Genomic DNA, 12,738 nt, shown 5'->3' with positions numbered 1-12,738 from the left:
AAAAAATTCACGAATTAATACAAATGTCACTATCAGATTATTATTACACATTAAATGTATTTTTTTTAATTTACAAACAATTTCAGAAGTCATTCTGCATAATTTAGAACACTTTACATTGCATTAATGGAGGAAATAGTATGAATGTATTGGTTGTATTTGTGCACTTACTAAAGATATGCACCAAAAAAAAATCTTATTTTGGTGTCAATTGAAATCTTTTTGTTATTTTGGTACTTTTTAGAGATTGCGAATATATCAACAGAGGTGTGAAATGTTTGACACAGTCATTCACTCCTACACTTCTTGCCAGTACACTTGGGATGAACCCTGCTATCCTCGTCGACTTATTGTGGAGGTAATTTTTTTTTCACAAAAAAGAAACTTCAAATTACTTGACCCTAAAAATGATAACCACAATTGAAGGTACCTGGAGAGCGTGTTTTGGGATCATACGACCTTGATGATGTTAAACAATATATGCCTGTCTACCTACCATCAACCTCTGAGGTAAACCATTTAACATTTTCTAAGTCGTTTTTTCTTTTGACAATATGTTCTTTTTGTGCATCATTTATTCAGTGCATGTTACAAATCTTTGGTGATGATCTCTTTTAATATCTAAATAGTAAGAGTGTTTTATTTCCTTTATGTTGAATGATTTTAACATGTTACATGCTCATTAATATTGAAAATATTTTAGGTGTAGAAGGGTAGTTTTTTCCTTTCCTTTAATATGGTATCTAGAAATAGGGTTAAGGTTCAATTTTATTGGTGAACCCACTGTTCATTGGAATTTTTCCAACCACCGGCCTCGCCGGATCCGCCACCTCCTCGCCGGATCTGCCATCGAACCCTTGTGGAACCGATGCCGGACCCTAGCTAGAACTGCTGCCGCCAATTGACTGGTGACTGAATTTGTCCTTATCCTCTATGGCTTCTTCCGCTTCCGTTGCCACTGTGGCTTCTTCCACTGTTGCTGCCACTATGGCTTCTTCCCATTATGTCGGATCCGTCTATTTATACTAATTATGTCAATGTTCATCTCTCCATTGACAAATTGGATAGACAAATTATGAATCTTGGACCTCAGATATTAAATTATGGCTTAAGAGTCTAGGTTATGTTGATCATCTTACCCATCCCAATGTTGCTGAAAATGAGGTTTCCCGTTGGTTGAAAATTGATGTTCACTTGGGCACAAATTGACATATGTTATGCCTTACATGGTCGTCCTCCTAAATCTGTTGTGCTTGCTCCTGTGCAACCTTCTACAGTGGACCATACTTCAATTGATACCCCAAGCCAGCCTGCTATTTTCAATGAATTTCTTAAATGGTACGAGGATCGTAAGAACCCTAGTTCCACGACTTTTGTTGCACATTCAGTTACATCTTTTGTTGGCCTCACTCGCTGTACTTCCCTTGGCCCGTGGGTTCTAGATTCAGGTGCCCTTGGCCACAAATCACATTACTGGTAATCAATCTTTTTCTCTTCCCTATCTACTACGGAATATTTACTTTCGGTTACCATGGCCAGTGGATATAGGGTATTATTAATCTCTTTCCTTCTTTATCTATTGATAATGTTCTTTATGTCCTTGGGTCTCCATTTAACTTATTATCCATTAATCGTCTCACTCGTTCCCTTTATTGTGTTATTTCTTTACCAAAGATTTTGTTTCTTTACAGGACCGGAGTTTGGGACGGATGATTGGCACTGGATGTGAGTCTCATGTACTTTATCAACTACAGATCTTTGTACATGTTGGCAGGGTTATGGATTCTCCATCTCTCATTCATGCTCGGTTGGGTCATCCTAGTCTTGCCAAGATGCAGCAACTTGTTCCAAGTTTGTCTAATGTGTCTAGTTTATCGTGTGAGTCATGTAAGTTAGGGAAGCACATTCGTAGTTCTTTTCCTAGTAGTGTCTCACAACGTGCCTAGTTCACTTTGACATTTGGGGACCAAGTCGTATTAAGTCTAATTTAGGATTTCAGTATTTTGTTACTTTTATAAATGAAAAACCGTTCTGAGTTGTTTTCTATATTTCAAATATTTTACAATGAAATTAAAAATCAATTTGGAATTTTCATTCAATTTTGCGTAGTGATAATGGACGTGGGTATCTTTCTCGTTCTTTTAAAAATTTATGTCTTCTCATGATATTCTTCATCAAACTTCAAGTGCTTATAAACCTCAACAAAATGGGGTAGCTGAGTGCAAGAATAGACATGTTGAAACAACTCGTACTATTTTAATCCATGGTGATGTTCCTCAGCGTTTTTGGGGTGATGTTGTTCTTAGTGCATGTTATCTCATTAATCGCATGTCATCTTCAATTTTAGATGACAAAATTCCTCATTCTATTTTATTTCCACACGACTCTCTCTAGTCTTTACCTTCTAAAGTTTTTGGGTCCACATGCTTTGTTCATAATTTTAGTCCTAGTCTTGATAAATTATCTCCTACGTCACACAAATGTGTCTTTTTAGGGTTCACTAGATCACAAAAAGGATATAAATGTTTCTCACCTTCTCTAAACCGTTATTTTATTTCAGCAGATGTCACCTTCAATGAATCTTCCCTTTACTTTTAGTCCTGCCCATCTCGTTGTATGCCTTCATCTAATTAAGTTAATATTCTTCTTGTTGTGCCTAGTGCACCTAAAGATTCACCACCGCCACCAACTCTTCAGGTGTATAGTCGTCGTCAAACGTCTTATCGTCCATCAGATGACTCTTCTAGTGCCAACACCTCATCCCCCTCCACTTCCAACAGTTGAACCCTAATCTTCCTATTGCTATCTGTAAAGGTATACGTTCTACCCGTAATCCCTTTCCCCATTATATTGATTTGTTGAGTTACCATAGACTATCTCAACACTTTTATACCTGCCTTTTGTCTATTTCTTCTGTCTCCATTCCAAAATTTCTAAGTGATGGCCTTAGCTCATCCTGGTTGGCATCATACCATGCTTGATGAAATGAATGTGCTTCAGAATAATGGAACTTGGAAACTTGTTCCTTTACCATCTAGGAAATCTGTTGGTCCTGATGATACTATTGATCGTCTCAAAGCTCGTCATGAGGCTAAGGGTTATACCAAATTTTTGGTTTAGACTATGGTGATACTTTTTCTCCAGTAGCAAAAATGGCTTTTGTTTTCTTATTCATAGCTATGGTTGCTTTTCGACAATGACCTCTTTATCAACTGGGTGTCAAAAATGTCTTTCTTAATGGGGATTTGCAAGAAGAAATTTATATGGAGTAACCTCCCGGTTTTGTTTCTCAGGAGGAGTCTTCTAGATTGGTATGTAGTCTTCGTAAATCCTTATATGGCCTGAAGTAGTCTCCTAGTGCTTGATTTCGAAAATTTAGCAATGTTGTTCAATAGTTTGGTATGACTCGCAGTGAAGCAGATCATTAAGTTTTTTATCGTCACTGAAGTGCTGCATGTATCTATCTTGTAGTATATGTTAAAGACATTGTTCTTAAAGGCAGTGATCACCATGGCATCTCACAAATAAAAGAACACCTTTGTCAACACTTTCGGACCAAAGATCTTGGCAAACTCAGATATTTCTTCGGGATTTAGGTAGCACAATCCAATACTGGTATTGTTATCTTTCAAAGAAAATATGCATTGGATATTTTGGAGGAAATTGGGTTAATGAATTCGATATCTGTTGATACTCCCATGGATCCCAATGTCAAGCTTCTACCCAATCAGGGGGAGACTCTTTCAGATCCTGAGAAGTACAGGAGATTAGTTGGAAAATTGAACTATCTCACAGTTACTTGTCCTGAGATTTCCTTTGCAGTCAGTGTGGTGAATCAATTTCTTAATTTTCCATGTGAAGATCATTGGAATGCAGTCATTCGTATACTGAAGTACATTAAAGACACTCCTGGAAAAGGTTTGTTATATGGTCATAATAACCATACTAAAGTCGTTTGTTATTCAAATGCTAATTGGGTTGGATCTCCATCTGATAGAAGATCAACTTCCGGTTATTGTGTCTCCATTGGTGATAATTTGATCTCTTGGAAGAGGAAGAAACAAAGTGTTGTGGCGAGATCTAGTGCAGAAGCAGAATATAGAGTTATGGCCTCGGCGAGCTTATTTGGCTTAAACAGTTACTTAAAGAATTGAAATTTGGAGAGGTCACTTAAATGACACTTCTTTGTGATAATCAGGCTGCTCTTCGTATTAGCTCAAATCTAATTTTTCACGAAAGGACCAAACATGTTGAGATTGATTGTCATTTCATTCGAGAAAATATTATATTGGGAGATATCAAGAGTGGGTTTGTTAATTTAAATAATCAATTAACAGATATTTTTACTAAACCCTTACGAGGACCTAGGATTGATTACATTTGTAACAAGCTGAGTACATATGATCTATATGCACCAACTTGAGGGGGAGTGTTAGATATTATTAGATATTATAGATATTGTTAGATATTTCATATTTATGTAATGGGCTTAACCCATATGTTTCTTTTCCTATATAAACATAATCCTATGTGTTTAATATGCACAAGGGATTTATCCTATTCTTTCTTTTCCTTTAATACTCTCCATCATTAGCCATTATTAGATTTACCTTTATTATACTTTGAATGACTGTAAATAAAAGATTTACATGTGTGATTAAACACACAATTCACAAGAATAGAGAATATTTTTAATATATAATCCTATATTATGAGATATCATCCAAAAATTTTAATATCGTATTTTCTAATTATGCTAATTGGTACTAAGTAATAGTACTCATTGGTTCATTCTCTCTTCATGGTATCATTTTTTTTTTCTCTTTGTGCTTATCAGCTCTTAATATGTAATGCACTCATTCCTTGTGATTTACATAGTGAAAAATTCTACATTTAGAATTTTTTATATTGTTAGATATTTTTAGTCTTGGTAATTACGCAATTCTAAAATTTACATAATTATGGTAACTAGGAAATTAGTTATAACCCATCTTTATTTTATTTCTATTAAAATAGGTGCAATGCCCATGTTAAAACACCAGTATTTTGTCTTTTTCTCCTACTTTGCAGCATCTCTTATCAATGAAAAAACAACACAAAGAGTTGTTCGTAAGGACACCTGTTTTCAATAATTATAGGAGAGGTTTTGAAAGTTGATTTAACAAGCTGATCAAAGCTATTTTGTTGATAAGAATGATATTGTAGTTGGTCTAAATACACATTTGAATTCTACCAATTTTACAGATACAAAATTCTTGCACTGATGTCTAGGTTCCATAAATTTGATTTTCTAATGTTAGCATATGCAAATATTGATTTCAGAAGCCCGAGAGGACTTTCTATTTATCAGTACACGCAGAGGGAGCAACAAAGGTGACTAGAATGTAGTTAGATTTCATCTTATCCGACCTTAAAAAATACATTTCTTGACCTCATGGTTATTTATGCATATATTTTCAGGTCCTTAGTGTTCTTGATTCAAATTACCACATCTTTAATGACGTGAAGAAGTCAAGTGTTGTGCATGCTACAGAGAAAAGGTTGTATGATCAAAATGTAGTAGGGGCATCAGAATACAAGGAGAAAATATCAATTTTTGTTCCATGTATTGGGATTTCACTGATTGATTCATACTCACAGGTAACTGAACTGACAACTTTCTTTTCAGGATCTCTGCTATTCCACTATCTCTGTTAATTATACTTTTATTTATGTAGGAAGTGCTTTTTGCCTACATTAAGGATGTTCAAATGAATCTACTGCAAAGTTTGGATAGGCAATGTCTTTCCTTGATGATATCATTCTTACAAATTGACAACCAATTGCGCTTTACTCCATATCCAGTATTGCTATCCTTCGATGGTGGATACAGATCTGGCCAAGTTGATAATTTGAAGTCTAGGGATGATGTTACAAGAACAAAAAATTTGAGTCAAATGAGCAGCTCTTCTGTTCCTGTGTTATGCCTAGAAATATCAAAGTGGAGGAAAAAAGACATTTCATTTATTTCATATGAATACGTAAAATTGAGGTTTCTATTTTCTAACTTTGTTGCATGTTTACAGTTTACTGTTACTGCTTTGATTTTTTGTTGATTATGTACTTTGAAGTCAATTCTTACATATTATGCTTAATTTTTGCAGAATAGAAGATTTCCGTCTTGAGATTGAACAAGAAGTCATATTGAGCTTGTTTGAATTTTTCACAAATGTCTGTTCAGTGCTGCAATATGGAATCATGCCATCTTCAGATCACTATGATGGAGCATCTCTAGAGAATTCATCCTCATTTGTTCAAACTAGTGAGAAATTCAGATTAAGTGCTGACCAATGTCCTCCAAGAATTGCTCCGATGTTCAATGGAAAGCATAAAAGGATTGCATCTTTGCCTTCCATTGTTCCAATTGGAGCCCCATGGCAGGAGATCTATCTGTTGGCCAGAACCCAGAAGAAAATTTATATTGAAATGCTTGAATTATCACCAATCAAGTTGACTTTAAGGTCACTTGCTCATTTTAGGTTTTTTCCAACTGCAGTATTCAGTTTCTACGTGTACTATTTCTGAGAAAATGACATAAATTGTACAAATGCAGTTTTTCCAGTGCCCCATGGATGCTTCGAAATAGGATCCTGACACCCAAGGAATTTCTCATCCATGTAAGTAGTATTCTATTTTTCTTTTTGAAGTAATATTGCACTGTTAAAGTACCAATGAGAGTTGAGGCCTAGTTAAGAATATATGACCAAAGTAGTTCTTATTAGATTTGGGCAATGCTTTCCTCTGGCCACCAAGAAATGTCTAGTTCTGGAAACTTCTTGTACCAAATATTTAGTCCTGGGCATGAGGGGGGGTGATTAACACATAAAGTGGTTATTCTTTAACAGCTTATTTTTAATAATTACAGAGAGGTCTTATGGCTCTTGCTGATGTTGAGGGAGCACATATTTATTTAAAGGATTTAATCATTTCACATCATATGGCTAGTTTGGAATCCATTCAGGAGATTCTAATTAGGCATTACAACCGCCAACTACTTCATGAGACTTACAAGGTATAAAAATGATTTATATTTCAAAGTCATGTATCTTCATTATTCAGATTAGAAATGCTAATTATGCATGAATTCCCAAAATCATTAAAATCTTGTCAATTATCTGTTAACTTTTGTAACATGTTCATTCTTTCTATTAATGTATCTCATATATTGATAAATTTAAATTGGGATTGAAACTTTTTAGTTGAAAATATTTTAGCTCCTATTGGAATGATTAATTTTCTTATAATTGAATTGTAAGGTTCCAATGAAACATAATGAGCTAATTTTTTTAAAATTATTACTTACTATTATGTCTTAATGTATTGCATTAAGCAGTCCAGTTTCATATCTGTATAACACAACTTTCCACTGTTTCCTAAATTTGAAGTTGTTTGGTTCGGCTGGTGTCATTGGTAATCCCCTGGGCTTTGCAAGGAGCATGGGCCTTGGCATTAGAGATTTCTTGTCTGTGCCTGCAAAGAGCATTGTGAGGGTAAATGTCCTATATGCTGCCCCTTTTTATTTACTTATGATATCCTTGCATAACTATTTTAGCACTATTGGATCAATTTACAGAGCCCTACTGCACTTATCATGGGCATGGCTCAAGGCACCACTAGTCTTTTAAGCAACACAGTGTATGCTATTAGTGATGCAGCTTCTCAATTCAGCAAAGCTGCACGCAAGGTGTTTCTTGGTTTGATTTAATCAATGTTTGACTTGTAAGATTTAGTTATTTACTTTAAATCATTGGTAGTCTATTTTGTGTAGGGTATTGTTGCATTTACATATGATGATCAAGCAGTTTCAAGGATGGAAAAACACCAGACAACTGTAGCTTCTGACAGTAAAGGTGTAATTAATGAAGTCTTAGAGGTATGTCAATTATTTCATGTTTAATCTTTCCCAAAAATGTGTGTCCATTTATGAACGAGAGTACGGGCTTTAATGATCTTATCTAACCTCTCGTACTTGTAGTGGAGTTCTTCAAGATACACTCCAGTACCTCCTCGAATGCACCTATTAAATTTATACTCACTTGAATTAACATTTGGAATTTAGAATTGATTTCCCAACAAATACATGAAAATAACTAATTCCAAGTGTTTGTTACGGATTGTTAGGTTACACATAGAGGAGTTAGTTAGAATTAGAATAGTCACGAGTTTGTTATTTGATTTGCTAGTTACATATAAATAAGAAAGAAGGAGGGGGGAGGGGCAGTGTGTAATATTTTTGTAGATTGAGCTTTAGCTCTTTGTGAAGGGAAAGCCCTTGAAGGAGAGAGTGCTCTCCTATTTCTTGTTCTTTTCTGTCTATTCAATAAAAACCCTTCTTTTCTTCTCTTCATAATACTTTGCCGGATCTGAAAAACAGAGAGTGAGGAAGAAAAGATGGAACAGAGAATGGAGGGAGTAGAGAAGTTTATCAGCGAACAGGGGAGATGGAATTCGTAAATGAGAGCGGAAATTCTGGGGTTGAAGGAAGGCATGTTGGACCTGAAAGAGATAAAAGAAATGCTGCAGGACATCAAGAAAGGAGACAAAATGTCTAAGGGAGGAGAGAAATCTGTTAGAACGGACACCAAGTTCTTGAAGGAAAGCCTTCTAGACTTGAAAGAAATTAAAGAATTGCTTCGGGACATCAAGAAAAGGGACAGAATGTCGGAGGGAGGAGAGAAATCTGTTAATGGTGAAGAGAAGAAGACCCAAGATGTGGGAGAAGGTCCAGATATGAAGAATCACACCCTCTGCAGCGAAGAAAAAACCAACAATGAAGTGAGATTTACAAGAGAAACTGAAATGATAAGGGCAGAAGGGGATGCATCAATAAAGGAAGTGAAGACTATGTGCTATAATGATCTTTTTCTTGATAGTCCAATTATAGAGCTAACCAGTAAGAAAGTTGAAGGTGGAGATGCAACCAAGCATCATTTTTTCCCAAATTCAGATTTACTTCATATGCATAAGAAATCATTGTGGGATCAAGATTTTATAATGAAGGTGGGTAGAACATCAATGACATAAGAATCTTGGAATTTCAACTTACTGGGTGCAAAGACTTTTATACAAAACCCCCACTCATTCCCACCACCACCTAAGCGTCCAGACCTGAATTTGCATGCAGTAGCCAATGGGTTCCCTCCCTAAGATAGACAATATCAAAAAATACTTCCAGGAACCGTAGATAAAGATCATGGTGTTGAAGATGAGCCACGGAGACAAGGTTCCACTGTTCCAACCTTGAGGACAAGGTTGTTTTTTGGAAGAGTGTATGGTTAGGTTACACATAGAGGAGGAGTTAGTTAGAATTAGAATAGTCATGAGTTAGTTACTTGATTTGCAAGTTAGTTACTTGTTCTTTTCTTTCTATTCATTAAAAACCTTTCTTTTCTTCTCTTTTTAATTCTTGGTTCCTAACACGGTATCTCTCCCTATTCTTCATAATTATTGTAATTGAGCAAATAAGATATTTGTGGTTATTATTTTATTAGTTTTAGTATAATTAAATATAGTTAGTTTGCACAGATGTTAGCTTTTACATCTGTTTAGCTATTATTAACAATAGCTATGATGTTAGCGGTGCTTATATATTAGTCTGTAAGACATTAGCTATTATTAACAAGTGTCATGAAATAATAAGAGTTTCAATTTGTTCCTCTTGTTCGTTTTCCTCTAAGATGATATCTAGACATGTTTTTTCGAGGATCCATCTTCTTCAACTCTAGGGTTTGTCTTTGTTGCCTTCTTTTGTGATTTTGCTCTTGCGTCTCATGTGATTTTCTCTCGTGACTCTTGTGTTTTCACTCTCGTAATTCTTCGTGGTTTTGCATTCACGACGTCTTCCTCTGTTCCTATGGCTTCCGCTTCGTGATCATTTCCAACCTCCATTGCTAAAAGCTTGATGACTCGAATTATCTTCATTGGCAACAACATGTTGAACCATTAGTCAAATCACACAAGCTGCTTCAGCGATCTGTTGTGAATCTTGTGGTTTCACCTTGTTATCTCACTGAAAACAATCGTACACTTGATTGTGTTAATCTCGAATATAAAGCATGGGAAGTTTAGGACCAAACATTACTTGTTTGGCTTCAGTCTACTCTCTAAGTTCATTCTTTCTCGCGTCCTTGGCTCCAATCTGAGGTTTCGGAGAAGAGCCATTTTAATTTTAGTATGGTGCTTATCCTAGCCAACATCTCTTGTGAATTACATATTCTTTGAAATTAAGTTTAGGTCTAACTCAATCTTACAAAACTGGTTCATAAGATGATGTAAGTATCTACTTATCTTCTGTAATTTGGTTATATCTCTAGTTGACATAAAATTTCCAATACATTTCCTCACATTAATAATAGGACATTTCTAACATGAAACTAGACATGGTTGTAGATAATTCAGTTAGTGTTCCAATGACTAGACAAATCTAACAAACTTCTTTAGTGTAGGTTATGGTACCATCTTAAAATATGGTTTTGTAGGGTTGAGTAAGACATTTTAAATTATATGTATTAACAGTTTAACTTAATATAAGGAAGTGACACTTATTATACGTAGCGTCTTCTGCCTGTGCAATTTTGGTATTCTGCATTTCCACCACTATATCTATTCCTGCTTCCATTTATTGTCATTAATGCTATTTATTCGAAGTTTTTTATATGATTTTGTTATATTGATGTTTTTCTGCTCACCTATGTTGTTTATAGGGACTCACTGGTCTTCTCCAGTTTCCTGTAACAGGAGCTGAGAGGCATGGTCTTCCTGGTGTCCTCTCTGGTGAATCAATTTGAATGAATTGTTTATAAGTTTCTTAAATATTTAAAGTAACATTAAGAATTGCCAGTGGCAATTGTTGCTTGAGATGAAGTATTCTCTTTGCTTGGCTACTGACCGTGTTTTCTTTTTCTTCTTTCTTTATTGAAGGAGTTGCATTAGGGATTACAGGACTTGTGGCTAAACCTGCTGCTAGTATACTTGAAGTAACGGGAAAAACTGCTCTCAGTATTAGAAACCGTAGTAAACCCAGTCAATTAAGACCGCAACACTATAGGGTTCGGCTTCGAAGGCCACTGTGCCGTGAATTTCCATTAAAACCTTATTCGTGGGAAGAAGCAGTTGGAACATCCGTACTTGTGGAAGCTGATGATGGTTTGAAGTTCAAAGATGAGAAGCTAGTGGCTTGCAAAGCCCTTAAAGAAGCTGGAAAATTTGTTGTCTTGACAGAAAGATTTGTACTGATTGTTTTCAGTGCGAGTTTGATGAACTTAGGCAAGCCTGAATTCTGTGGCATCCCTGTTGATTTGGAGTGGATAGTTGAATGGGAGATTGGATTGGAGAATATAATACATGCGGACAGTAGTGAAGGGGTTGTACACATAGTTGGTAGTAGACCAGAGTCCTTATTAAGACAAAATCAGCATTCTCCCAAGGGAGGTAGTGGTGGCAGAACAAGATCTGTACGTTGGAACCAATATGCCACTCATCTTCCATTTCCTCAGACAAATTTGGAATTGGCAAGTAAGGAAGATGCAGCCAATTTGTTACAGATTTTATTGTCTGCTATCGAAAAAGAGAAAGGTAAAGCATGGGACTGTGGGCGGATTCTGCATCGTGCTAGAATGAAATAGGTTTATTATGTCTGTATTATGGAAATGTAGTTTCTACCACTAAAATTCAAATCTAGATTGGCATGCCTTTTTCATAAATTGGAATCACCAAGCTTTCTGGCTTTGGGGAGGAAAGAAGATAAGCACTTACATACATGTCTTCATTCACATTTGATAAACGAATACATTTGTTTGCGGCTCTTTACAGTTTTAGGCTCAGAGTCCCCTTACCTACCTACATTTGGCCTCCATGCCGTTCTGCTTCCTCAAAACCTTCCAGGTCTAGAACGAAGGAAACATGGAAGGAGGAAGGAAATTTTGATGTAGAAAATCAAAGCAATGAGCAAACAACTTAATATGTTTTGTCCTAGTTAAGCATTTGTATAGCAAAGAATTGTGTATATTTTGCCGTTACCATTTTTTTCGGCGATGTTAATATTACCAACGATTGTGTAAATATTATTGTTTAGATTTTTTAGTAACTCCCTTGGTTCAATAAGATTATTTATTGTCTAAGAAGATTTGTCCTAAGCTACTACGCAATTTTTTAAAGGTAAATCTTTTTTAGAGAAAGATTCTTAAAAAGTATAAGTATATTTTTTCACAAAAGAAAAAAAAAACTGCTTTTAAAAGGAAAAGTTCTAGTTTTTTTTTAAAATGAACGGCAGGTTTTAATCTCTATTCCCCTTATAGAACTAATCTGGGCTGTATTGTTTGGTTTGATTTTTTATTAAAAATATGTACAAACTAAGAATAAAAATGATATGTTTTGGATATAAGAATTATTTAATCAAACTACACTATTTGTGGTTTGTTTTAGATCTATCTTGTAACTTTATTATATAATATTGTTAGTACATGTATTTAATCTTTTTTTTATATGACGTTATAATGTTATATGAAAACTTTTACTCTCTACTTTAATATTATATACAATACTGAATAATTTGTTTAAACATATTTACAATTTTTTATTTATTTGTGGGCAAAGGAACTATAATAAAATATAAAGGTAGACGGGTGTATATGTTTATACAACAACAAAAATACAAAGAACAAATGTATTTATATTGTATTTATTGACATAAATAATAGA

The 12,738-nt window shown here is 35.0% G+C and overlaps 2 protein-coding genes across 5 annotated transcripts in view; both read left to right on the top strand.

Moving 5' to 3' along the window:
- Nucleotides 1-107, top strand: part of LOC137809492 (uncharacterized) — an 11,668-nt gene extending 11,561 nt beyond the window's left edge. The window contains exon 3 of the mRNA XM_068610600.1: nt 87-107. Within this exon, the coding sequence (XP_068466701.1) occupies nt 87-107 (21 nt within the window). The remainder of the gene's footprint in view (nt 1-86) is intronic.
- A 95-nt stretch (nt 108-202) lies between these two features.
- LOC137812087 (uncharacterized) lies at nt 203-12,124 on the top strand. Of its 4 annotated transcripts, XM_068613983.1 has the most exons (14): nt 255-358; nt 427-510; nt 1,692-1,725; nt 5,323-5,373; nt 5,461-5,640; nt 5,718-6,031; nt 6,144-6,500; nt 6,593-6,656; nt 6,905-7,051; nt 7,425-7,529; nt 7,613-7,723; nt 7,808-7,912; nt 10,743-10,812; nt 10,960-12,124. In XM_068613983.1, the coding sequence occupies exons 6-14, from the start codon at nt 5,751-5,753 to the stop codon at nt 11,661-11,663; spliced, it is 1,944 nt and encodes a 647-aa protein (XP_068470084.1). In that variant the 5' UTR covers nt 255-358; nt 427-510; nt 1,692-1,725; nt 5,323-5,373; nt 5,461-5,640; nt 5,718-5,750; the 3' UTR covers nt 11,664-12,124. The 4 variants fall into 4 exon arrangements, with proteins under 4 accessions (XP_068470081.1, XP_068470084.1, XP_068470083.1 ...); XM_068613980.1 differs by lacking the exon at nt 1,692-1,725 and having other exon boundaries at nt 203-358; XM_068613982.1 differs by lacking the exons at nt 255-358; nt 427-510; nt 1,692-1,725 and adding an exon at nt 1,744-1,878.
- The last annotated feature ends 614 nt before the right edge of the window (nt 12,125-12,738 follow it).

This window comes from Phaseolus vulgaris, chromosome 2 (genome assembly GCF_000499845.2).
Source record: "Phaseolus vulgaris cultivar G19833 chromosome 2, P. vulgaris v2.0, whole genome shotgun sequence".
NCBI lineage: Eukaryota > Viridiplantae > Streptophyta > Magnoliopsida > Fabales > Fabaceae > Phaseolus > Phaseolus vulgaris.
This window is presented reverse-complemented; position numbering and strand designations above follow the sequence as displayed.

Excerpts from the sequence above, each read along its gene's own strand:
- LOC137812087 (XM_068613980.1), top strand. The coding sequence starts at position 275 with ATGTTTGACACAGTCATTCACTCCTACACTTCTTGCCAGTACACTTGG. Across the intron at positions 511-5,322 it reads ACCTACCATCAACCTCTGAG|AAGCCCGAGAGGACTTTCTA; the intron begins GTAAACCATTTA and ends TATTGATTTCAG. Across the intron at positions 7,724-7,807 it reads TCAGCAAAGCTGCACGCAAG|GGTATTGTTGCATTTACATA; the intron begins GTGTTTCTTGGT and ends TATTTTGTGTAG.